Genomic DNA, 26,880 nt, shown 5'->3' on the forward strand with positions numbered 1-26,880 from the left:
AAACAGTACGTCTCATCTTACCATTAATTCTAGTAATTTGTCCACGATTGAGGTTAAACTGATCAGCCTCTAATTATATGGCCTATCTCAGTACCATTTCTCAAAAGTGGTACAAATGTTCACAGACCTCCAGTCTTCTGGTACCTCCCTTATGGCGGCACAGTGGCTCAGTGGTTAGCACTGCAGCCTCACAGCACCAGGGACCCAGGTTCGATTCCAGCCTTGGGTGACTGCGTGGAGTTTGCACATTCTCCCCTTGTCTGCATGGGTTTCCTTCAGGTGCTCCGGTTTCCTCCCACTGTCCAAAGATGTGCTGGCTAGGTGGATCGGCCATGCTAAATTGTCCATAATGTTTAGGGGTGTGTGGGTTGTAGGGGGATGGGTCTGGATGGGATGCTTCAAGGGGTAGTGTGGACTTGTTGGGCCAAAGGGCCTGTTTCCATGATGTAGGGAATCTAATCTAATCTAATCTAATTAGAATTGGAAAAGGATCCACAGCAATGGCCTACTGGTATTATTGCTAGACTGTTAATCTAAAGACCCAGGTAATATCCTGGGGACCTGAGTTCAAATCCTGCCAGGGCAGATGGTGGAATTTGTATTCAGTAAATATCTGCAATTTAAGAGTCTAATGATGACTGCGAATCCATTGCTGATTGTTGGAAAAGCCCATCTGGTTCACTAATGTGGTTTAGGGAAGGAAACTGCCATCCTTACCTGGTCTGCCTGACATGTGACTCTACGCCCGCAACAATGTGGTTGACTCATAATTGCCCTCTGGGCAATAAATGCTGGTCGAGTGAGCATTGCCCTCTTCCACTGAACAAATAAAGGATCTGCTATTTTCTTCCTGGCTTCCTGTTAGTTGCCTGCTATACAGTTCCTCCGGTCCTTGCGATTTATCCACCTTCAAGCTGGTCATTCCTGGTAGCCTGTGCTGCGAGTGTTAATGTTAATAGATTAGCAATCTAGAACCTCAAGATAATGTGACGGGGCACGGTCAATGCAAATCATGAAATTTGATACAGTTTTAAAACTGTAATTAAAAGTTATCTTAATGATTGAACTATGAATGCTCCTTTGCTTTCCTAATTTCCTTTCTTGCCTTACCCCGTACTTTCTATGCCTTCAAACCTTCCTAAAGTATTCTGCTTTTTTAAGCTTGTTATAAGGTCTCTCTTTTTGGCTTTATTTTGCCCTCTATATTACTTGAATAACCAGGGGCTCTTTATTTGGCAGTACCACTTTTTTTTTGTTTAAACTTCGGGGGTTACATCTACACAGAATCTCATTTTCGTGTGCCCTACAATGATTTGCCACTGACATTCTTTTAAATAGCTTTTTCAGGTACACTTATGCCAAATTAGCTTTTTAAAATGAAATCTGCTTCTTGCTCAATCTTTTGTCTTTATTCCTTAATGATGCTAAATCTGCCTGTATTATGATAACCATCTCAAATGGTGACCTACTACTACTAATGCCTGCTTTATTTCATTTCCTAAGACAATGTCTGAAATTGCATTGTAATTTACTGAATGATTGTATGCTAGCTAAAAATTGTTCTCTTGAATATTGTTTAAGAATTTTGTGAGGTCTGTATCTTTCACGCTGTTTTGTACCAGTTGATATTCAGGTAGTTAAAACCCCGACTGTTGTTTTTGCACTCGGAAACTTGCCTACATAGTTGTTTCTTGAACTCTGTCCCACTATTTGGCAGTCTACAGGACACTTTTTTTATTTTTTCATCCTGAACTCGGTCCATCTGGCCTCATTTGGCAATGCGTGTCCACACCTTTTTAATCTCCTTTGCAATTTGAAAACCCAGATTCATCTTTTAACACTGAAGATATTAAGATAAAATCAAATTGACAGTGATCATTGCAACCATAATGTTCATAAATTACGCTACTGCTTCAATTAAAGGCTTATTGCTGCTCTTCTCCCCTCGACTTTGCCATCCCTCTCTTTTCCCCGTCCACTTTGCCCCATCTCCTTCCCCACCTGCTACCATCATGTCCTTTGTAGTCCCCCTCACTCCTCTGCTGCTTCATGCTTTTAAGTATTTTAGATTTTGAAGATCCATTTTCTTGGAGTTTTATAATGTCTCAATCTCTGTATGATGTTAACAATATAGCTTATTCGTTACAGGAGAGCTATGATACTACGGAAAAGAAAGTCAAAGAAAGCCTATTGAAGAGGTAAATTAATAATTGTTTAATTTATTTTGAAGAGTTAATAAAATGGCTTTTAATATGTTTACCTCATTTTGTTCTTGTCAGCTCTGAACTATCTGCTCAAATGCATTAAAATAAAACAAAACTGGTGATTTGAATGAAAAACCAAAATTGCTGGAAAAACTCAGCATGTCTGGCAGCATCTGCAGGGAGAAAACAGTTAACGTTTTGAATCTGGCGATTCTTCATCAGAACTGATAGTACCTGTGACAAGATGATATTTATGCTGAAGATGATAGTGGTGTGTAGTGGAGGGGCAGGAATAGAGAAGAGGTGTGCAGGTTAATTAGGTGAGTTAATGGTCTTTCAGTTACAAGTAATGTTTGTGTGTTAGTGAGTTTTGAGAAGATCTGTAGCTCAGGTTGAGGTTCTGGATGTGAGTTTGCTCGCTGAGCTGGAAGGTTAGTTTTCAGACGTTTCATCACCATTCTAGGTAACATCATCAGAGATCCTCTGAAGCGCTGGTGTTATGTCCCGCTTTCTATTTATCTGGTTAGGTTTCCTTGGGTTAGTGATGTCATTTCCTGCTCTTTTTCTCAGAGGATGGTAGATTGATTTGGAGCCAATCCTCTGAGAAAAAGAGCAGGAAATGACATCACCAATGCAGGAAATGACATCACTAACCCAAGGAAACCTAACCAGATAAATTGAAAGCGGGACATAACACCAGCGCTTCATCAGAGGATCACTGATGTTACCTAGAATGGTGATGAAACATCTGGGAACAAACCGGCAAGCTCAGTGAACTAGCTTACATCTGGAACACAATAAAGACCCACTCTCTTGTGGACTGAGAGGAGGAGAGTGCTGTCTTAGAGGTCAAAGGAGGACGTCGGGTTGGCTGTGCACCCTTGCGACCAGTGGATCTTAATGCTGGCTTCGGCCTAACGCTGGTTCAGGGGAGCAGCCAACCCGCAGCGATGGCTGTGGCAAGTGCTCGTGCCCCAGGTCCGGAACACCATCCGTGTTTCTGTAAAGAAGGTGGATGAAGGTGCACCTGTGGACCGCACCTTCTTCGTGAAGAGGGTCCTATTAGACTGTTGTGGGTTCGCTGCTGCGGACATTTACTGCCTGCAGGATTTCCCCGGAGGAGGTTTTTACGACGTGACCTTCAGGAGTGCCAAGCTTTGCGAGCGCTTCCTGGAGGTTTTCAAGGAGAAAGGAGCTGAGGGTGCCCTCTATGTATTGACCGCTGTCCCGCTGTTTGTGATGCCAGCACAGAGGAGCCGTATGGTGACTGTACATATGTACAACCCGCATGTGCCAGCAGTTGATGTCCTGACCTTCCTCGGAAGGTATGTGAAGGTGGAAGGGGACCTAACTGACATCGTGGACCCCTTTTGCATCTGGACAAGTAAGAGGCAGGTCAAGGTGACGCTGAGGATGGGCGCAGATGGGAATGTCGTACACCCACCGTCCAGCTTCGCGATCGGCGGGAGCAGGGGCTGCCTGACCTATGCAGGGCAACCTAAAGTCTGCCATGCCTGTGGTAGGTCAGGTCACGTGGCGGCCGACTGCAAAGCCACCATCTGCAGGGAGGAGGGACACCTTGCAAAGGATTGCCCACGAGAGAAAAGCCGCAACCTTTGCGGGGATGCAGGCCACCTCTACAAGGCATGCCCACCGCGGGGGACCACCTACGCCAGGTCGCCGGCAGGGGCAATGCGGGGCCAGCCCCCCCAGAGGAGAGGAAGGCACCAGGGCCCAGCAAGGACCCCACTAATGTGCAGGAGGGCCAGGCTGTGCAGGAGGGCCCAGCCCCTCAGGATGGGCCCGAGGCCAGCAAAGCACCCCTGCAGGCTCCGATTCCCCCTTGACAACCCGGAGTCGATGGAGGCGGTGACAGGCGACCCAGGGGAGCGGACAACAGTCCGGAAAGCGAGGAGGAAGGTGCGTCGACGGGCCCAGGAACCGCAACCATCAGGCGGGAAGAGGCAGCTACAGGGGGGCTATAGGAGCTCCTCTGACGAGGGGGATTCGGAGAGGGCCCACCCGAAGCAGAAGTTAAAGATCTCTAGGGGGAAGGAAAGCAGCACCCCGCTTCCAGGTGACGGGAGGCATCCTGAGGCTCCCTCTGACACCCAGTCAAGTGCCGCTGGAGCACTGGAGGGCCCCCCGCAACTTCCAGGCGGGAAGGAGGAAACAGCGCGTCCCCAGCCTGACCCAGAGCCGGACCCTCCTGCCTCCGCACCCCTGACGGGGGGATGCCACCCAGAAGGCAGCACGGAAGGTTTTCTGAGCCCGGAGAGCGTCCAGCAGTTAGCCCGGGCAATGGGCATGAAGGGACAGATGGAGGGGCTGGACCTTGGACTTGGGGAGGGTACTGCGGTCACTGCCCACAATGGGGGTACGAGTTGCAAGCATTAATGTGCGCAGCGTTAAGTCAAACGCAAGACGTGTGTCCACGCTGGCCTACCTGACCACCATCAAGGCGGACCTCCTGTTTCTGCAGGAGTGCGGGATACCGCACCTCGGCAGGTACAGGAAATGGTCCGGCGCCTGGACCTGTGGGCCTTCAATCTGGTCGGGGGTAACGACTGTCGCTCCTCGGGCCTGGCTATTCTGCTGCGGGGGCGCAACTTCACCATCTCTCAAGTTCAGGAGGTGGTGGTGGGGCGCCTCCTAGTGGCTGACATCACCTACAGGAACGCTCCCCTGAGGCTGATCAATGTGTACGCCCCAGCGGTACGGAGTGAGCGGTTGGCTGTCCTGCAGCGGCTTCCACCCCTGCTGGCTACGTCCAGGCCGGTCATCCTAGGCGGAGACTTCAACCTCTACCTTTTTGTTTTTACTAGCCTCTGTCCTTTCTGTAGCTCTGTCCTCTTCAGGATTCAGTTCCCCATGTCTCTAATGGCTGTTTTGAGGGATTCTATACCTACCACCCTTTGTAAGTAGTGATTTGCAAAATCCCTGTTCCTAAATGGGTTAAAAACAAGTTTCCTCATTTTCCCTGCAGACATCCTTTAGTGCTTTAAGGACAAGGTCACTGAATGGTCAAATGCACGGCAGATGCAGTGTACTGTGAACAAATGTGAGGTTATCCACTTTTGTAGCAAAAATGAAGGCAAGTTATTATCTGAATAATTGTAAAATTGAGGGGAAATGTGCAATGAGACCTAGGTGTCCTCATACATCAGTTGTTGATGATGCAGACAATAAAGAAGGCATTTGGTAGTGGCAGGAACACCTTGCTGTAATTACACGGGGCTTTGGTGAGGCTACACCTGGATTATTGTGTTTTAATCTTATCACTGGAAGAATATTCTGCTATAAAGGAAGTGCAGCAAATGTCAATCAGACACAGTTCTGGAATGGTGACACTGAGCAGTGGTAATCTGTTAGAGATTATATATTTACAGATATTCAGAAGAATGAGAGTAGATCTGTTATAAATCTATAAAATTCTAATAGGATTAGACAGGCTAAAAGAAGGAAAGATGTTCCTGATGGTGTGGTTTAATGATACAAGATAAATTATTTAGGACTGAGATGAGGAAAAATTCTTCACTCAGTGGTGATACTGTGAAATCGCTAGCACAGAGTGCAATTGAGCCCAAAATATTGTATGATTTCAAGTAGAAGTTGGATGTAACTCTCATGGATAAATAGTTCAAAGGATATAGGGAAAGGCAGGATTAACGAAAGGTTCGATGATCAGACATGATAATGTTTATGTCAGGGTTAGTTAAAGGGGCTGAATGGCCTGGGTTGAACATGAAAAGCTGCTTCCCATAATGGATTGATACCATGGTTCATAAATATAATATAAAGGGACAAGGTTCATAGAATCATACAGTGCAGAAGAGGTCCTTTTGAAGAGTAGTCTGATCAGGTTGTGATTGCCAGTTGACTTTGTCCTGCATTTTTTTTGGACAGGGCCTACCTGGTTAATTTTTCACATTGTCTGGTAGATTAATGTTCAGATTCTACTGGAGCAGCTTGACTAGGGGCACAGCTGGTTTGGGAGCATGTCTTCAGTAATATTGCCAGAATATTTTGAGGAACCCATAGCCTTTGCAGAATCCAATTCATTCAACCATTTCTTTATCATGTAGAGTTAACTGAAATGACTGAAGTGTGTCATCATTATAATGGACATCTTGGAAAGTGGATGAGATGGTCATGATAATGCAAGTGTCCAGTCTGTATTTTACACTAGTATCGTGGGCCGAAGGACCTGTTCTGTGCTGTACTGTTCTATGTTCTATGCTGGACTCTCCCATCATTAAGGATGGGGATATTTGTGGAGTGGCTGCCACCTGTTGTGTTTAATTTTCTATCACCATCCATGACAGAATGTAGAAGGACTACAGAGTTTTGTAAATGAACAAGTCAGTTGGTGGTACTTGAGTTTTATGGATCGCAAATTTTTTTGTTTTTCATAGATCGACGTATCAGGAATCCTTTGAAGACATGCTGATGGGCATGGATGAACAGCTCAAAGAATTCTGTGCCAGGAAGCAGAAGAATAAGGACAGGAAGCATAAAGAAAGAGTAATTATGCATAGTTTTAGATAAAATTTGGAGCTATTTTCAATCAAATATATTCCAGTTATCAACTATATATAATTCATGCCTGGATCTTCCATCCAAATACTATTACTGCTTCAGTTAATGTTATGGTTCTCCTTTACCTATGAAGGAATAATAAAAGAAATCAAGCTAATCTATTAATGACTCTTGTAATATGGAGTGCTGCTGATTGGTTAGCAAGTGAACTGATTGGTGAATCAGTTAACTGATTATTTTAATTGCTAAGCTACTGCAGAACTCAGGATGTTCTGTTCAGCATTTGATATGATTCTGCAATTGACCATTTCATAACTAATCCTGAAATTGCAAAGCATTGCAGGAATAACCAATTTAGGACTGTCATTTGGGCTCAGTGCGATGGTGGTTAGATATCTTCATATACAGGGCCCTGTATGTGTTGTCCTTTTCAGAATGGGTAAGGTGACTTTGGGGCAGTTCTAAGACTGACTGTGGAGCTGTGAGGTGCACAGTACTGTATTCAGTGCTCAAGCTTACCTTCCACCTGCCTCATTTTTATATTTATCGTTCTAGTGAACCACAAACATAATACAGTACTTTGCAGGAAGATAGAAACTATTTGCACACAAATATTTAAAATTCTGAATTAAGCTGCACAAGAACTAGGGCTAAGCAATTCAGTATGGTCATAGCTGATCTCAGCTTGGACTCTACTCCACTTTCCTGCCTGCTATCCATAATTCATCCAGATGTTAATTAAAAACCTATCTGTATCCTCGGATTTAGTCATTGTACCAGCATGCATCACATGCTGGGATAGTGAATTTCACAGTTTTGTGACCCATTGAGAGAAGTTGTTGTTCCTCGTCTCTGCATTTAAGTCTGCTACCCCTTATCCTCAATGACTTCTCATTGTAAATGCCCAATAACAGGGAACATCCTCTCTACATTTACTTGGTCAATTCCCTTTCGCATCTTATAGCTCAAGAATGCAGCCCTGTCCATCACGAAAACCAGCCTTCCTTCCATTGACTCTGTCTACATTTCTGCTGACTCAGGAAAGCAGCCAACATAATCAAAGACCCCTCCCACTCTGGTTATACTCTCTTGCATCCTCTTCCATTGGGGAGAAGATAGCAAAGCTTGAAGACACATGTCAACAGATTGTAAACAGATCTCTCATACAGAGAGAGGGGGATAGGGATAGAGAGGGATACAAGTTGATTTTTCTCTGCACCCTTTAACACTATATTCAGCATTCTGTTCAATTATCCTAGTATACTTGCAAAAGGTATGATTTGTCTGGTTGGCATGCTGTCCAGTACTTTTCACTGTATCTAGGTACATGTGACAATAATAAATCAAATCAAATTTCATTCTTCTACACTCCTAAGCAGTATGCCTCTAAACTGCTCAATTTCTTCATAAGACAAATCCCTCCTCTCTTGACTCAATCTCTTGAGCCTCCTCTGAGCTGCCTCCAATTCAAACTTCCAAACCCCTCTGCACCAAAACATCTGACGTTTCTGTCAATTTAAATAATAAGTTGCCTTTCTATTTGCCCAACCAAAATTATAACCTCTCATTTATCCATGTAAAATTTCATCAGCATGATTTTGGCCCATTTAATGAACCTATCCATATCCATTTATAAATTTCTTATTACTTCCTTGCAACTTACCTTACCACCTATTTTAGTATCATTAGCAAAATTAGCAACAGTACTTTACTTTCTATCCCTGCATCAGTATCTTTAATATAGATTGTAAATATTTGGAACCCAAGGATCAAATCCTGTGGCATCCCACTAGTTACATCTTGTCAACCATAAAACAACCATTTTTCTTAAGTCTCCGTTTTCTCTTGGTTACCCAATCTTTATCCAACTAATAAATTAGCCTTTGTAAGAGGTGGGTGCAATAGTGGAGTTAGTGAGAGATGTCTGAGAGAAGACAATGGCACTTAAACAGGCAGAGAAGGTCATTGACCTTTTTAAATTTCAACATTGCTGTGTGTTCTTCCAAACGCCCAAGATTGCTTTAATCTAAGTTACAACTTCTGACCAAGCTGGTATGGTGTTGTTGTGGTCTCCACTCCTGGTTCTTTAGGAAGAGGTAGTCTCATTCCTGTGCTGTGCTATCCTATCCAGACGAACCTTCAGGTCCCTCCCTGCACAAAGGGTGCCAGTTGTACCCCTGTCTACCATGTCTGGGGCAAATATTAGAAATAGTGCCAGGCAGCTCCAGACTGACAGCACCTGTCCAAATGCACAATTGTTTTTTTTTTGAAAGGGAAGAAAAGCAGCTCAGTGAGGCTTGTGAATTCCAAGATATCCGTGAGCGCCAAGTTTTCCTGGGACTGGTTAATATGGGGCTGGATTCAAATGTGAGAAGCTATAGGAATGGATCAGGTAATTAATGTGGTGAACTTCATAAGATATGATGGGAAAACAAGTTTGACCTTGGAGTGGAAATCCTTCTGAAAGACATGGTTCAACTCTGACTTAGGCAAAAGAATAAATGAATATATCAAGGCTACAAGAGTAGGCCACTTGGCTCTTGAAGCCTGCTCTACTATCAATAAGATCTGATTTCATTCCTGCAAGCCCCTGATAATCTTTTATGTCTTTGGAACTCTAGAATCTATCTACTCTACCTTAAAATTGGTCAAAGATTCTACATCCACTGCCTTTCTTTTGACGCAGGGAATTCCAAAGGCTCTCAATGTGCTGAGAGGAAAAGAAAATCCTCATATGTTTTAGATGTAACAGTGTGGAGCTGGAAGAACACAGCAAGCCAGGCAGCATCAGAGGAGTAGGAAAGTTGACATTTCAGGCCAGGATCCTCCTTCAGAAAAAAACGACCCCAACGCAAAACGTCAAAATTCCTGCTGCACTGACGCTGCCTGTCCTGCTGTGTTATCTCTGACTCCAGCATCAGCAGATCTTACTATCCCCTCATCTGTTTTTAAATGGGCAACCCCTTTAATTTTGAAATATGACCCTAGTTCTAAACTCTGTCCCATAAGAAAAAGGCTCTTTTTCCAAATCTGCTTGGTAAAGTACCCTCATAACATGTATCAGTGATAATGGGAACTGCAGATGCTGGAGAATCCAAGATAATAAGATGTGAGGCTGGATGAACACAGCAGGCCCAGGAGCACAAAAGCTGACGTTTCGGGCCTAGACCCTTCATCATCATCTGATGAAGGGTCTAGGCCCGAAACGTCACCTTTTGTGCTCCTGGGATGCTGCTGGGCCTGCTGTGTTCATCCAGCCTCTCATTTTCTTACCCTCATAACCTTATATTTTTAATCATGTCACCTCCAACTCTCAAACTGCAGAGGATATAGCCCCAGGCTGTTTAGCCTTTCCTTGTAGTGTAGTTTGCTTATTTTAGGTCAGAGATAATGGGAACTGCAGATGCTGGAGAACCCAAGATAACAGTGTGAAGCTGGATGAACGCAGCAGGCCAAGCAGCATCTCAGGAGCACAAAAGCTAACGTTTCGGGCCTAGACCCTTCCTCTAGGCCAAAAACATCAGAAGGGTCTAGGCCCGAAACGTTAGCTTTTGTGCTCCTGAGATGCTGCTTGGCCTGCTGCGTTCATCCAGCTTCACACTTATTTTAGGTGTTAGTCGAGTGAACTTCTTTAACTGATTCTAAAACAGTACCATCCTTCTGGAAATACAGTACTCCACATTGCAATCTCACCAATGCCCTGTATAACTGAAGCATTACCGCACTACACTTGCATTCAATCCCCTTTTCAATAAACCAATGTTCTATTAACTTGTTGGATTACATAGCTCCCTTCTGTGATTCATGCATTAAGACACCAAGATCTCCCTGCATCTGAGCTCTGCGACTGCTCACTACTCTGGGAGTACAGATTTCTCCTAATTAGATAACATTGCCATCCCAGAGATTAATCTGGTGAATCTCGTGAACAAGAATACCCAATTCCATTTGTACACCTGCACTTTCCAGCCCCCCTCCAGTTTATAAATAGAATAAATTATTTTTCATTCAAAGTGATTAACTTCACACTCTTGGATATGGGCATTTCTGGCCCCATCCACCTTTTAATACCTGTGCCTAGTTGCCCTTTGAAAGGTGGTGATCAGCTGCCTTCTTTACAATCTCACTTATTCACATTCCCGTTCTATTCAGCCTCCCATGTTCTAGCTCGTGCTTAAGTTGTTCTTGCCGTCCTTGTACCCTTCTCACAACTTATGTTCCCACCCAGTAGAATCTACTGGTGTCACCAGTAGATTTGGAAATACTGTAACTTTCAAACCACCACCACCCCCCCCCCCCCCCCCCCCCCCCCCAAACCAACATCAAGAACATTGCTAAGGACCCAGCTGCTCACCACTGAGTGTTGCGGTACACCATTAGTATGTGCCTGCCACGCTGGACAATGATCTGTCTGTTTCTACTGTGTTCTGTCTCTCAAGCAATTCCTAATCCATACTGGTATGTTCTGTCTTATCCCATACTCTAATTTTACTCACTAACCTACATGGCACTTTAACAAACATCTCTGAAAATTCAAATACACCGGACTCACTAGTTCTCCTTTATCGTGCTAGTAATATGCTTAAACATGTCAAATGTGATTTATGTTTCAGAAATCCAGGTTGAAACTGTCCATGTTTACACTTAAAATGTACAGCTATACCTTTTTATAAAAGATTCTCCACTCCCTCTTCCTCCCTTTAAGTAGTGGTGTTACATATGCTACCATCAGTCTGTGGGCACCTTTGCAGTGTTTTTTAAATTCTGAAAGCTTAGTATTTCTGAGCAATTTTCTCTCCTTTCTGTGGGAAAGGATGCAGAACAGTTGTTTAGCTTCTCTACTACAGATTCTGTTGTAATGGATCGACTTTTGTCCTAGTTATTCTTTTTTCTTTTTCACATTGCAAAAGCTTTTTAATCTGCTTTTACGGTATTTGCTAGTTTGCATCCCATTCTTTTTGCCTTTTTTGATCGGTTTCTTTCCTGTCCTTTTGGATTCTAAAATGTTCCTCATCCTCAAGTTAACCACTTTTATATCAAGCTTCCTTATAATCCACTTCCTCTGTTTTATTGCATTTCTTAAATGTTTCCTTTAATCACAGTTGATTTACCTTGCTATTTGTATGCTTATGCCTTAGAATTTTATATCTCTTGTAGACCATGTAGTATTTATGTATGTACTAGCTGTTGTAAAGCTTTTGGTTTATTTTCCCAATGCATGATATCTTGTCCTTCACCTTCATAACATTATCATTTACAACACCTGAAGATGAATACATTGAAAAATGAGAGATATTACAATGCTGAGTACATTTATTTACTTGCAAGTATTATTTAGTATTTACATTATACTTTGCAGGAAAAAAGTAATATCGCCAATAAACAACAAGGGAAGGAAGAAAGTAACCTTAGCAGGTAATTTTTTTTTGCTAGGATGAGTTTTGATTCATTTTATTCCACCATGGCTTTTCTTGTACTTTTGATTTTTCATGTTCTGATACTTTAGTATCTATCGCCTCATAACCATTTTTACCTTTGAATCTAAGAAATGAATTTTGTAGATTGTCTGTCAACGGAGGATATCTTTCTTCTATTCTGTGTAAAATAATGCAATTTATCCTGGATGAATTTGACGACACTTTCTGTAAAACTCTAAATTGGTGACTGGATTGGACTAGAAATTAGAAGGGGAATATGGCCAATACTGGGTACAAGATGCAAGATGATATCTTTGATTAGACTCCAAATTATGATATGAACATTTCTACAAACATGTGGCTGTGTTGACAAAATGAAGCTACTGTCACGTTGACCTTAGATACCTGACACTCAACCAATTAGGGCTTGATTGTTATCTAAATGCTATTCCTGAATTTACTAATCCTTATGATCTCCTTCATGTTTTCAAAACATTCGCTCTAACTTAAATGAGCAAAACTATTACACTTCTTTTTCCGTCCCCTCCCATGAATTGCACAAATGTCTGACAACATTTTGCCTTCTACCGACGTAAGCCTTAAATGGTAGGTGTTGGTTTTTGTATTTTCAGTGAATCTGTGTTGTGGTTCAGATTCAGGTGACGTTTTTATTGCAATTTGCAGCACAGTTAGATCACGCAACAATAAGGCATGCAAAAATCTGCTGACCTTTTTTTAATGGTGATTTACCTGTCAGTTACAGCACCCAAAAAGCTTCAGATCATCTTAACTTATACAGTTTACCCATAGAGCCCATTCGCACCACCCCCCCCCCCCCCCTCCGCACACGCGCGCATGCACCCCCATCCCCAGATCACTCTTGGTCAGCAACGCCAAGTTGTTCATCTGTAATTGGCTCCCTGGTACAGTATCTGATACAATGTAAGCTTGCTTCAACAACATGCCAAAGAGACATGCTTGTGGTCTATTCCTGATCCTCCTTGATGTCTTCCAGACTCTTACCTACTTTCTTGAGGCTTCTACCGTATTAAAGTAACATTTGACAGTTGCACTGTGTTAACTACCAATTAATTGGATATTTGCCTATTACTTCAGAATCTTTTTTAAATCTCTCTAATTCCAGGGAGTAATATTGATTTTTGTTTTGACCATTTTCAACAAAGTTAAGTGGTTACACCTAATGTTAGAGTTCTTTAGCTAACAAGTTGTGTCTTAACGTGTTCATTCAATCTGCATTCCAATGTCTGCTAATCTCTGCGTTCATTCCTCCCTATGGTGATAAAGAGGAGTTTTTGACTGTCTGAAACTGGTTTGAATCTTTTCCTTTAATGCTTTTCCATAACTAATCTGAATTTATTATAATTATTTATTAAACAACTAATTAGTGAGACTCAAAGTCAAATGTTAGTTGTTGCTATCTGTCTTATCGAGCTGCTATTGCTCTACTATATTAATCAAATGTTAATTGTTATTGTCTCTCTCTGTCCTTGTGCACATTCAGCAACCTTGATGTTACTGTCAGCCTTGTTTTGCATTAGCCATGGGCAGCTGTCAGCCGTTTTGTGCTGTTCAGTTATGGGCAACTAACAGTCAGCAATTCTGAGAATTGTTCTTTTGAAAATCTAGAATGAACATCCATCACTTTACTCGGAGATAATAGGAACTGCAGATGCTGGAGAATCCGAGATAACAAGGTGTGGAGCTGCATGAACACAGCAGGCCAAGCAGCATCAGAGGAGCGGGAAAGCTGATGTTCTGGGCTGAGACCCTTCTTCAGAATTGGGGGAGGGAAAGATGGTTCTGAAATAAATAGGGAGAGAGCAGGAGGCAGATTGAAGATGAATAGAGGAGAAGATAGGTGGAGAGGAGACACAGGTCAGAGGCAGGGATGGAGCCAGTAAAGGTGAGTGTAGGTGGGGAGGTAGGGAGGATGGACAGGTCAAGGGGGTGGGACGAGGTTAGGGAGGAAATGGGGCTGCGGAGTGAGGTGGGAGGAGGGGATGGGTGAGAGGAAGAACAGGTTAGGGAGGTGGGGACAAGCTGGGCTGGTTTTGGGCTGCAACAGTGGGAGGGGAGATTTTGAAGCTTGTGAAATCCACATTGATAGCATTGGGCTGTAGGGTTCCCTCCCCACCCTTGTCTGCTTTCCAGAAGGACCACTCTCTCCATGACTCCCTTGTCCGGTCCACGCTTCCCTCCAGCCCCAACCCACGCGACACTTTTTTAGGATGCTGCTTGGCCTGCTGTGTTCATCCAGCTCCACACCTTGTTATTCATCACTTTACTGTTTTTTGTTTACTTTTTCTGAACACTAAGTAGTATTTAAGTCCATGAGTCCTCTACGCACTTAAAATGTTTAGCAACTGTCTTAAATAATAGGATCTCTCTATCTTTGTAAATTTAGAAACAAAAGAAAGATGTTTGTGTTAATCTAAATTCTGAATAGGACTTAGAACGTAGAACATAGAACAGTACAGCACAGGACAGGCCCTTCAGCCCACAATGTTATGCCGACCATTGATCCTCATGTATGCACCCTCAAATTTCTGTGACCATATGCATGTCGAGCAGTCTCTTAAATGACCCCCAATGACCTTGCTTCCACAACTGCTGCTGGCAACGCATTCCATGCTCTCTCAACTCTGTGTGAAGAACCCGCCTCTGACATCCCCTCTATACTTTCCACCAACCAGCTTAAAACTATGACCCCTCGTGCTAGCCATTTCTGCCCTGGGAAATAGTCTCTGGCTATCAACTCTATCTATGCCTCTCAATATCTTGTATACCTCAATTAGGTCCCCTCTCCTCCTCCTTTTCTCCAATGAAAAGAGACCGAGCTCAGTCAACCTCTCTTCATAAGATAAGCCCTCCAGTCCAGGCAGCATCCTGGTAAACCTCCTCTGAACCCTCTCCAAAGCATCGACATCTTTCCTATAATAGGGCGACCAGAACTGGACGCAGTATTCCAAGTGCGGTCTAACCAATGTTTTATAGAGCTGCAACAAGATCTCTCGACTCTTAAACTCGATCCCCCTGTTAATGAAAGCCAAAACACCATATGCTTTCTTAACAACCCTGTCCACTTGGGTGGCCATTTTAAGACTTCCTCTTAACTGCCAGATTCTTACTGTATATTGTCTTAAGCTTTTTGTTTTTCATACTTGTTTTCACTTTTTTTCTGGCGTACAAGTTCAAACTCATCTTTCTTTCTCAAACTGTTTATTTGCAAATGAAATTCTAGCCAACTTGATGATGATGAAGGGTCTAGGCCCGAAACGTCAGCTTTTGTGCTCCTGAGATGCTGCTGGGCCTGCTGTGTTCATCCAGCCTCACATTTTATTATCTTGGATTCTCCAGCATCTGCAGTTCCCATTATCACTGATACAATTTTAACCTTACTGCGAAGCCTCTTCCAGGGATGCCTAACCTGAAGTTACCCTCCTCCCTCCGGACCAACCTCAGGGAATCTCTCTCCCATTGCAACTCTCTTGTAATCTCTTCGGCCTTGAAACTGCTCAACCTGATGAAGGGTCTAGGCCCGAAACGTCAGCTTTTGTGCTCCTGAGATGCTGCTGGGCCTGCAGTGTTCATCCAGCCTCACATTTTATTATCTAGCCAACTTGAGTCATGTTTCATCTGGCTTATTCCAGAACTGACGTTCTAAGAACCTTGTTCAGTTACTTAAATTCTGATGAACAGAATTGTTGAACATTTGAATGCTGCTCACTGGTAAATACAGGTTAGCCTTCAAGCAAGGTAGAAGTTTGTGTTAATGAGTGTTTCTGCTTAAGGGATGATTTTATTTTGTTAACCGTCGTTTTTCTATTGAGTAGCAATGTTTTTTTTTGAAGATCGCAACTAGTCTGTGCTCTCGCCTAATACTGACAGTTTTGAACCTTGCCATCTAATTGACATGGCTATCGTGTGTAAAATTTTTTTACAATTTAATTGAAAGATTTTTGATGATCTATGCTTTTTCTTGTATGTTAGATTAAATGAAGAGCTGAAATCAACCGACGGTGATTCTAGAGAGACAACTGAAAAACTGACAAGCAAAGAAATTCCAGAGAAGGAAGATGAGCATTCTGAGGGGTAGGATGGGAAGTGTTTAAATCACGGCTTGTGCTTTTGTTAGAAATGAGGATTACTTTGTGGCATAGGATATTGATAAACAGTGTTTGTGGAATTGAGTTTTAGTCAAATAATTTCTTGAGCACTTTTTTGCCTTGAGGTGTGCCTCACTACCTAGTGTCTTTCCTCTTCTGTGGCAGAGAATGAAAATTTGACTTTATGCGTAAAAGCAGGTGAACATCAGCTGCTGTCAAACTCTGCATCAGGCACATGCGTTTTCCCTTTAAGGAGTCCCCACTCTTCACTTCTCGAGTGAAATTGAGAAGTAGGAAACGCGTAGAATGGAGCAATCACTCCAAGATCTCCTCCTTTTTTTGCATCATTTAGAAGATGACTCCATCTACATATTACCAATTTTTTTAACTCCTTTTATAATCTAAACAGCAAACGCTACAAATTCATTATTTTTTCTGCACTTTAGAGAGAATGCGTACAGTCCTGATGCAAACGTTAACCATCTTTCTTTGTAGCTCTGATTTTTTTTATTCTCTCTCTCTCATTTCAAATTCGCTGAAGATTTTGTCTCCTCTTCAATACCTCTTCTATAGCATAAACCATTTTTTTTATACAAGCAAAGAGGGTATATTTTTATATAAACAAAGTGTATAAAACACTTGTTTTGTCAAGAAAGGTGAATTGTATACTTTATTCAGTGGGTAACATACAGTCTTGTTCCCTATGACATTCTACTTTGTTAATCCTCAGCAAAAGAACCAAAGGAAGACATGCTGATTATTTTTCAAAGCTTCCTGTGATGGAATCAACACTGGTTGGCAGCACAAAGAAGTAATCTTTCCAGACCACACATCTGAATACACTGTATTTTGTTAATTTTCCCCTCAAATGCCTGTCAAAATTGCTTTTAGTTATAGCTTCAATATTCACTGACAGCACAAGTTGAATGTTGACCATCATTCTTCGTGTCTCTAGACCTTCCCAATCATCATCTATCTTTTGAGCAATACCACTGTGAACTGAACTGGATTAGCCTGTAAACGTGGTTACGGGAACACCAGATGCTGGTAGTTTGGTGGAGTGTTTTATGTACTGACTCCACAAAGTTTGTCCACTACCTCCGAGGCACAGTTCAGGAATGTAATGGAGTACTGTTCAATTGTTTGGATGGGTGTGGCTCCAATAAGACTCAATCAAGCAGCCAGTTTGATTAGCACTCCAGCTGCCAAGTTCAGCATTCACTTCCTTCACCACTGACTTAGTGTCAGCAGACTATGCAGTCTACAGGATGCACTGCAGTAACCCACTAAGGTTTCTGCTGCAATATAATCCAAATCATATAACCCTCTACCGCTTTATGATGAGGACAGTAGATGCATGGGAATGCTTTCAACCACAAGTTCTCCTCCAAGTCTCTCACTCTGTTAGACTTGGAAGTATATAAAAACATTAGAAAATAAAAACAGAAGGAGGCCATTCATCCGCCCAAGCCTGCTGCACCATTCAGTGTGTTTATGACTGATCATCCAACTCGGTACATGATTTTTGTTTTTCCAAAGTAATCTCTGATCCCTTTAGCCCTAAGAATATCCAACTCCTACTTAAAAATTCAGTACTTTTATCTCGACTGCTTTCCGTGGCAGAGAATTCAATGGGCTCACCGTTGTCTGGGTGAAAAATTTCTCAAATTGTGTCCAAAGCGGACTATCCCATTTCCTTAAATTGTGTTCCCTGGTCATCAAGAACAAACTTCCTGCGTTATCTTTTGTAGTCCTGTTGAATTTTGTAGATTTCAGAGTTTATCCCTCCACTTGCCCTAAACCCCAGTGAATATAGTCCTAACAATCCAGCCTGTCTGCCTACATTGGCCCTGCAATCCCAGGATTCAGTCTGGTAAACTTTTGTTTCACTCCCTCCGTAACCAAAACCTCGATATTCAGATAAGGAGACCAAAACTGAACCCGGTCTCCAGGTGAGATTTTTGCCTTGCCGCTGCAGTCATGAGAAGAAATATCTGCTTACGTACTTGAATCCTCCTCTCACAATGAAAGCTAACATATCAGCTGCCTTTACTGTCTACTCTACCTGCATACAGGCTTTCCGCAAATGGCTTATGACAACACTCAGGTTTCATTGCACCTCCCCTTTCCCAACCTGTTACCATTCAGATAATTCCTGTTTTTGCTAACCAAGTGGATAATCTCACATTTTACCCACAATATATTTCATCTGCCATGCATTTACACCCTCACTTAATTTATCCAAATTACTCCGAAGCATCTCTGCAACCTTTTCACAGCTCACTCTCGCCCAGCATTGTTGTTTGCAAACTTGGAAATGTTGTATTTAGTTCCTTCAAACAAATTGTTCCTATGCATTGTGAATGGCTGGGGTCCAAGTACTTAGCCCAGCAGTACCCCACTAGTTATTGTCTACTACTTGGGGTGGAGAGGCATAGATGGAGAACTGTTTCTTCTTAGTGTTTGTTTCCTGTCAGCCAACCATGATTTTTATCCGTGTTGGTATACTGCCCCTAATTCCATGTACCTTCACTGTTCCTTCACTGTTAAGAGTCATAATTCTGAAGCTTACTTCCTTCCTAACAGCAATGTGAGTGTACTTGCGCCATATAGACTGCAGTGGTTCAAGAAGATGGCTGATCATGGCTCTCCAGGGAAGCTGGGAGTGAGCAACAAAATCTGGCCTGGCTGCTGATACTCATATGCCATGAAGAAAATGTTTTCAAAAACCCCTACGCCCTTGTCACTTAAAAGACAGCTCTATGTCTCTCAATTCAGCCACAGGCTTCTCGAGCTTTGGACAAGATATCACTTTCATTTGGATTTCTTTTTAAGTGCTAGCTACCGTCTTGCATGCTACACACATGAGGGACAGTGATCTAGTCTCACTGATCACTGAAAGTGAGACAAGCCTTCCACAGTACCCAACTTGGTTATTTGACAAAAGCAACATTTGTTCTATTTTCAACACTGACATCCGTGATTGTAACTTCTTGCCTTATTTCATTGATGTGGAGGTGCCTCTGTGGACTGAGGTGGACAAGGTCAGAAATCACACAACACCAGGGTATTGTCCAACAGCTTTATTTGAAAGCACACCCTTTTGGAGCCTCACTCTTCAGGTCTTAGTGAAAGAAGGTAGTATTAGACACACAATTGATAAGTAAAAGTTCAAAGGTTCACACCACTGAGGATGTGATAAAGAAACCTAAGATGTTGTTAAATCTTAATCACTTACAAGGTTTTAATTGATTAATGTGTATGTAAATCCCCAAATTACTTGCAAGTCACGGTTCTGAGAGAACTAAATGTTTTATCGGCCTAAAGAAGAGGTGACATTTTGGGTCAGACAGTACAGGTTAGGTATGAGGCCTTATTTAGAAACTGAGTTTCAGTTTGTAATTAGACTGCCTTTTATTTCTAAAGTAGGAATTTATAAAATGCCATATTAACTGACAGTCGATAAATTGTGTTTTTTGAACAAAGTAAAATGTTTCTGCAAATACAGATTCACCCCTTAGATTCACATATCTGCACGCCCATGTGGGGGTGGAGTGAGTGTGCGTGAGTGAGCGTGTGTGGTGTGGTGGAGTCACATGTAGTGCGATGTGAACCGAAGATCCCGGTTGAGGCCATCCTCATGGGTACTGAATGTTTTTAACAGCATCTTTGGTTTGCTTAACACCACCTCATCAGTGGTGTGAGCCCTTTGATCTTTTGTTTATAAATTTGGTATCTGATGCAATCTGTCTCACTAACGCCTGAAGAAGGACTGAGGCTCCGAAAGCTTGTGTTATCAAATAAACCTGTTGAATCATAACCTGATGCCGTGTGATTTTTGACCTTATTTCACTGAGTGGACATCTTCTGTCTAGTTAGTTTACTAAACTATTGAAAAGTGTCCTGACATTCCCCCTGTCTCTTGCAGTGCAGTTGGAAATTGTTTTGCAAAGACATTGTGATAAATATGCCCCTCACATGCTCCATATAAAAATATGATTTATTTTAAAAATAACAGTGGCTTAAATTGAATGTGATATCTAGGCTACAGATCATCAAGGAAGATTCTGAAAATCAAGAAAGCAAGCAGAAGGATGAGGTTTCTTCTACAAGGTGAGTGAAGCTGAAACCCATCTTTTTCAGCATGTTTTGAAAAGTTGATCGTATTTGCTTGATCTAAAACAAATATGATTCCTGTTTTTTTTGTTGCAATGCTGCCTTGCAGCACCAGGGACCTGTGTCCGATTCCACCCTCAGGCGCCTGTCTGTGTGGAGTTTGCATGTTCTCCCCATGTCTGTGTGGGTTTTCTCCTGGTGCTCCGGTTTCCTCCCACAGTCCAAAGCTTTGCAGGCTAGGTGGATTGGCCATGCTAAATTGCCCATACTGTTCAGGGGTGTGTAGGCTTAGATGGGTTATAGGGGGGATGGGTCTCGATGGGATGCTCTGAGGGTCAGTGTGGACTTGTTGGGCTGAAGGGTGTGTTTCCACACTGTAGGGGTTCTGATTCACACACATGTGCACAGCTCTTCCTGTCTCCATTGTGCAGCAATTAGGACATTTTGTGTTGGTGAGCACACTGAGGCAAGGATCTAAATGGGTTCAGTGAAACCAAGTACCCCTGAAAATAAGCCTAGCTGAATTTTTCCTCCCTGTTTTTACAAACTTTCTTCATATCGCTGCCTCAAGTTATTAGTTGTATCTTTCTCTGCACCATTTCCATTGGTGTTGTCATCTTTCTAAATTGTATTATAGTATTATTCATATGTAATTTGACCAGAGCGCAATACTGAGTCACTGATTTCAGAATTGTATTTTTGCTGCCATTGGTAGTGAGCTCAGCATAGTGTTTATAGAATCAAAGAATGGTTATAGCATTATAAGAGGCCCTTTGGCTTTTGTATGTATAACCCTGTACAAGAGCTAGGCACTTAGTGCCATTCCCTACCTTTCCCGTATATCACTCCATAAATTCCCTCCTTTATAATGGTCCACTTCAGTTTTGAATGCTATAATTGAATCTGCCTCTTCCGTGTTCCCAGGCAGTTCATTCCAAATCCTGATGGTTGACTGTCAATTTCCACGATTTGCTGTTAAACAATGTTTGGATGCAGAAAACGTCAAGTCTAGTTTTATTAAGATGGCTTTCCTTTCTTCGATTCATGTCCAGCTACTGCGGTGTCACTTTTTTTGATTGTTTGTTATTTTCATTGTGTTTCAGTTAATCAAACTCCGCTTCAACGTCTTTCTACGCATTCACATTATCTATTTTATCTCCTGCCCAGTTTGTTGTAATCTATGAAGTTAAGGGAATGACTATAAAAAATTGTTACAATACTTGTATTATAATGCAGTAAGAATAATTGTTCATTAACCAGCCTATCCGACAAAACAAAAGCAAAATGCTGCAGAGGCTGAAAATCTGAAATGGCTGGTGCAGAGAGAAAAACAAAGTTAATGGTTTGATTTCAATGTGACTCCCTCCACAGATGCTTTCATAATTTTCTGTTTTCACTGAACCTGCAGAATATTAGATTTTCCAGAAGCATTTGAAGGTTTATGGTGAAATTAAGGGAAGACCAAAATGAGAACGCTGAGAGACAGTGACATAAATTTCAAAGCCTGTTCAATCTGAAGTTTGTTTCCTTTTGTCGCAGGGTGAGTGAAGATCAAGATTTGAATGGAGATGGGATTCCTATTGAAAATAATAAGAAAGCGAAAAGGGTCCACTGTAATACAGCTTCTGGCCAGTAAGTGTCTAAATGATGTCATTAAATAATAACTGGAAGTTTGATTTGTTTAATTAAGCCACTTAACAATCAAAGATTTGCTGAACACTATTGTTGTTTCTTTGATTTCCTTTTCTATTTAAAATGATACTTCCCTTCTCAACCATCCCATCTACTATAAATGTTTGAAACAAGATGTGTTAATTCAATGTTTTCTTTCCTGACCATCAAGCTGGCTTGAGAAAAGCTTCAGCTGCTTGACCCAGCTGTACTATTTGCATGGAGCATAGTTAATCTGTGTCTTTTTTAAACAATCTCACTTTTTGGCTTTGTATACCTTGATTATTGTCCTCAGCAAAAATCCACTTATCTTGATCCTGGAAGTTTCAATTGATACAGCTTCTAATTCTATGACTCCTATCATCTGTAGGTGTTCTAGATTTCCATTACTCTTTATGCAGCAAAGAAGACTTTTTAACTTGTTTGTTTCCTAAAACAATCCTAACTCCAATCTTAAGATCATGCCTGCTCCTTCTGGATTCTCCCATTTAAGAAATAATTCTGTTCAAGCAATCACGTGAATTTGTTGAAATAGCCTTTTAATAGGAACTTCAATTGTCCTTTTTAAGAAAAACTCTTTTTGTACTTAAAGTTTGATCTGTTCAAGGGTGACCTGGTGTATGATCCATGGTCTTGACGCTAGACACATCATCCAGCACCGAGTTGGATACTAGATACAGACCGTTTGATCCTACGAAGTCTTCCTTGCTAGTAAATTTGGAGAGCTTTGTCACATCAGCCAAGCAACAGCCTGATATAGTTATACTCCATATCCTGTACTTGTCCATCACCATCCTTAGATACGTACTGATCTACTAGCAGGACAAGTCTAAGACATTATACCAAAGAGGAGTGCACTTGGCCTTTGGTGCCATGAACATTAATTCTAAAAGCGTGAATTCTCATGAATATGAGCAAAGAAGTATGCTATTTGCTACATGCTATGCTCTACCTGATTAATCAATAGTCATCTGTGTTGAACCTCTTTTTGGGAAGGAGCACTAAAGTTAGCAATGGTCTAGTGTGGTATCTGGATGGGGATCTTCAATATCCAGCACTAAAAGTGGCATCACTACTGAGACGGTCCTGTAGGATATACCTGTTGAACTGGAATGATAGCCAGTGGTGAGAGAACCAAAATAATTTAAACAACTACTTTATCTTGTCGTCTTAACTTCTCTGGCACAGATTAATCTGCCCATCCATGAAAGTTTTGTAGGAATGGATGCTTAGAGTCCTTATGGAAGCTAAGTTTGTCTTCATAGAATCCCAACAGTTCAGTTCAAGTCCACACCAAGCCTCAGACCATCCCCCTAGAATCCATCTAACCTACACATCCCTGAAACACAACACTACAGACAGTTCAGCATGGCCAATCCACCTAGCTTGCACATTTTTTTGGATTGTGGGAGGAAACCACAGCATCCAGAGCAAACCCACGTAGACACAAGGAAAACGTGCAGACTCCACACAGACAGTTGACCGTGGAATTGAACCTTGGAACCCTGGCACTGAGACAGCAGTGCTAACCACTGAGCCACCATGTCATCCCTTCTCACTGTCTTCTTGCTGATGACAGTATCTAGAGTGATACCAGCACTATGCTAAATGGAATAGACTCACAACAGATCTGGCAGTTCAAAAATTGACATCTATTCAACATCCAACTTTCTGTAGACCATCAACAATGCAGAACTGCATTCCACTGCAATGTACAGTCTTACGACCTAGCATATCCCTCATTCTCTCATTTCCATACAGCCAAGTGACCAGATTCATTCAGGCGTATTGGAATCTGTTTTGGAAGCGACGTCAGTACCTGAAAGTTAGGTTTCACAACTCCATTTGATTGGTACCCATGTGCTCGTTAATAGCACGGCAGTTTGAAATGACAGTTAAGCGATCCCATATCAATGGGTCAACTCTAAGGTCTGCAGCCATAAAATCATAGAGGCCTACAACATAGAGGTTCAAAAGTAACCACCTAACCAATGCAATTCTGTTTTCCAGCACTTGGCTCATGACCTTGTATGCCTTGGTATCATTAGTATACATCTAAATACCTCTCCACACTGTCCTGTTTACTGTCATGAATCATGGTAGACAAATATCTAACCCAAGGAGAAGGTTTTGTGAGTACTCTTATGTTCAGTGACGGCAGTGTGAGAGTATAAAAGCTGAACCAACGACATTTGAAATTGTCTTCAGCCAGAAGCACTCAATAATTCATATCCGCATTTTCTTGTGGTCTCCTCCATGACAAATAGCAAGTCTTCATTTAATTCTGTTCGCTTTACATGATCTCAAGAAACAGTTGATTGTCAGAACACATTTGTTTGCTTTAATTACCCAATAAGTCAGAAGATAGTACAGTTATTTCCCTTGCACAAAAAAAGCAGAATAAATTTAATCGTCCAATATATTTATCTACTTTTGATCACTGGCAAACTGTTGGAAGGTGCTATCAAGCAGAATTTGCTCACAAAATAACTTAGAGAATGGAGAGATGATTGCACTGTGCTATTGTCACTAGACCAGTAATCCAGAAACTGAGAACACCCTGGCATATGAGTATCAATATGGCACAGTGCATTTTAGAAAAATCTGGATTTTAAAAGTCTAATGATGACTATGAAACTGTAAATTATCATGTGTCCTTTGGGAAAAGAAATTTGCTGTCTTCACCTTGTCTGGTGGCTGTGTGAATTCAGACCCACACAAATATGCTTGTCTTCTGAAATGGCCTAGCAAACCACTTAGTTGTATCAAGCCTCTAAGAGGTCTCCACAAAGGAAGTGGATGGAACACCTGACCTAGGTACCGGAAACAACAAAGCTAGACCTAACTCTGCAAATCCATCTTAATAACTTATGGGAACTAGTGCCAAAATTGGGAGGCCTGGCTCACTCTAGTCAAGAAACAGTTACAATTCTGTGATAATGACTATGTTCCAGGCAACAATGTCGCCATCTCCTGTCCAATTGGCAGAATCACCAGAGGTGGAAGCACAATAGTTGGGAGGGATTGTTCCCATCCTCAGTAAATGGAGGGCCCAGCATATCAGTGCAAAAATTTAAAAATGAAGGATCTGCAATAGTCTTCAGCCAGAATAGTGAATGGTTCTTCTCTTTCTCCTACTTATGGAGCATCTGTGATGTTTGGGACCTGTGTCATCAAGAAATGGCTAAAAACACTAGATACAGCAAGGGTTACAGGCCTTAATTTGAAGGCTTGAACTCCAGAACTTGCTGTCCACTCAGCCAGTACAGTTACAACACTAATATTTACCTGACTATGTGGAAAAGTGCCCTTCTATTTTGCATACAGCAAAAATTTGCCAAATCTAATCAGGGCAATTATTACTCAATAGTGTACTCTTCACCCAAGGGATGGAAGCAATATCATGCTGTCTGATTCTTAGTTTGGGTTGTGCTGTGAATACTTAATTTATGTCTCATACAGCCTTCAGTCAAACATGGACGAAAAATCAGATCTCTTGAGAGGAAGGGAGAGTGACATCATGGCTGCATTTGACCTTATTGTTTCAATGATCCCTGCTTTGTAAGATATCCATCGGAATCAGGGAAGATTATCTCCTGGTCGTTGTCATACCTTGCACAAAAAGAGCATTGTGGTTGTTGGAGGTCCATTATTTCAGCTCCAGTAAATCTTGGCACCTCAGTCAGAGATAGAAATGGATCATCTACTTGACATCTCTCGCTACAGGTGATTGCAAATGCTTCAAATTTGTTTTTCACTGTGCAAGAGTTCTTCAAGTGGGATGTTTTCTAATCAATCTATTCAATATCCTGGGGATTACCATTGACCACAAAACAATCTGTTCTGGGCTAGGCAAATTAATGCTTTGGCTACAATAACAGGTCAGATTCCAGGAATTCTGCACTTTCTGATTCCGCAGACGCTACCCATACAAGGCATAGGTCAGGACTCTGAGGAATACTCCCCACTTGCCTGGATGAATGCAACTGTAACAACGCTGAAGAAGCTTGACACTATCCAAGACAAAGCAGCCCTCTTGATTGATACCACAACCACAAACGTTCACACCCTCCATAACTGACACAGACAAAATACTCTGCGAAAAATCATGAAAGCTTCTTAGACAGCTCTTTCTAATCCTATCACCCATACCATCTGTATGGAAAAGTGCAGCAGATCCACAAAGAGCACTAGAACTTGCAAGATTCTATCTTAGCTACTCACCATCCTGACTTTTAAATATATTGCTGTTCCTTTTATCTCTGGATTAAAATCCTAGAATTCCATCCCTAACAGCACTGCTATATCCCAATTTTGAATGAAACATAAGGATTCAAGAAGGCAACACACCATCTCCTTCACAAGGGTAACTAGGGATGAGTAATGAACGCTGGCCCATCTAGTGAATCTACATCTTATGAATGAACATTTTTAAAGAAAAACACTGCCTGCCCCACTCTCCTTTCTCTCCTCAATACGTGCACTCATAGAAAAGTGCAATTCCTCCATGGGGACTGATTTGCACAGTGTGATGCCTTATCATAAGCCTTCACAGCAGAAGATACAGCCTCCTGTGCAACGGATTGAGTCCTGATGCACGTCATTTTATATTTAAGTGTATCCAAGTGAAGTTGTTAAATAGTTTGAATCTTTTGTTGCCTTATCATATTGGAGTAACAAAAGTACACAAAAGCCCAGTGCTTCTTGTTCTTGGAATTTTTTTTTTATTTCATTTTCAATAAGTAGCTATTTGACACCAGCTCAAGCTTCTGTTGACAGTTGGTTCTAGCCTTTGCAGTCATTTTG

General features: G+C 41.9%; 1 protein-coding gene across 1 annotated transcript in view; it reads left to right on the plus strand.

The window, feature by feature from the left end:
- Positions 1-26,880, plus strand: part of LOC125451906 (DNA topoisomerase 1-like) — a 104,655-nt gene that overhangs the window by 25,100 nt on the left and 52,675 nt on the right. The window contains exons 5-10 of the mRNA XM_048529642.2: positions 2,149-2,198; positions 6,620-6,728; positions 12,103-12,158; positions 16,172-16,273; positions 20,332-20,400; positions 21,943-22,035. Of these exons, the coding sequence (XP_048385599.1) occupies positions 2,149-2,198; positions 6,620-6,728; positions 12,103-12,158; positions 16,172-16,273; positions 20,332-20,400; positions 21,943-22,035 (479 nt within the window). The remainder of the gene's footprint in view (positions 1-2,148; positions 2,199-6,619; positions 6,729-12,102; positions 12,159-16,171; positions 16,274-20,331; positions 20,401-21,942; positions 22,036-26,880) is intronic.

The sequence above is a fragment of the Stegostoma tigrinum genome, chromosome 5 (genome assembly GCF_030684315.1).
Source record: "Stegostoma tigrinum isolate sSteTig4 chromosome 5, sSteTig4.hap1, whole genome shotgun sequence".
In the NCBI taxonomy this organism is placed as follows: Eukaryota; Metazoa; Chordata; class Chondrichthyes; order Orectolobiformes; family Stegostomatidae; genus Stegostoma; species Stegostoma tigrinum.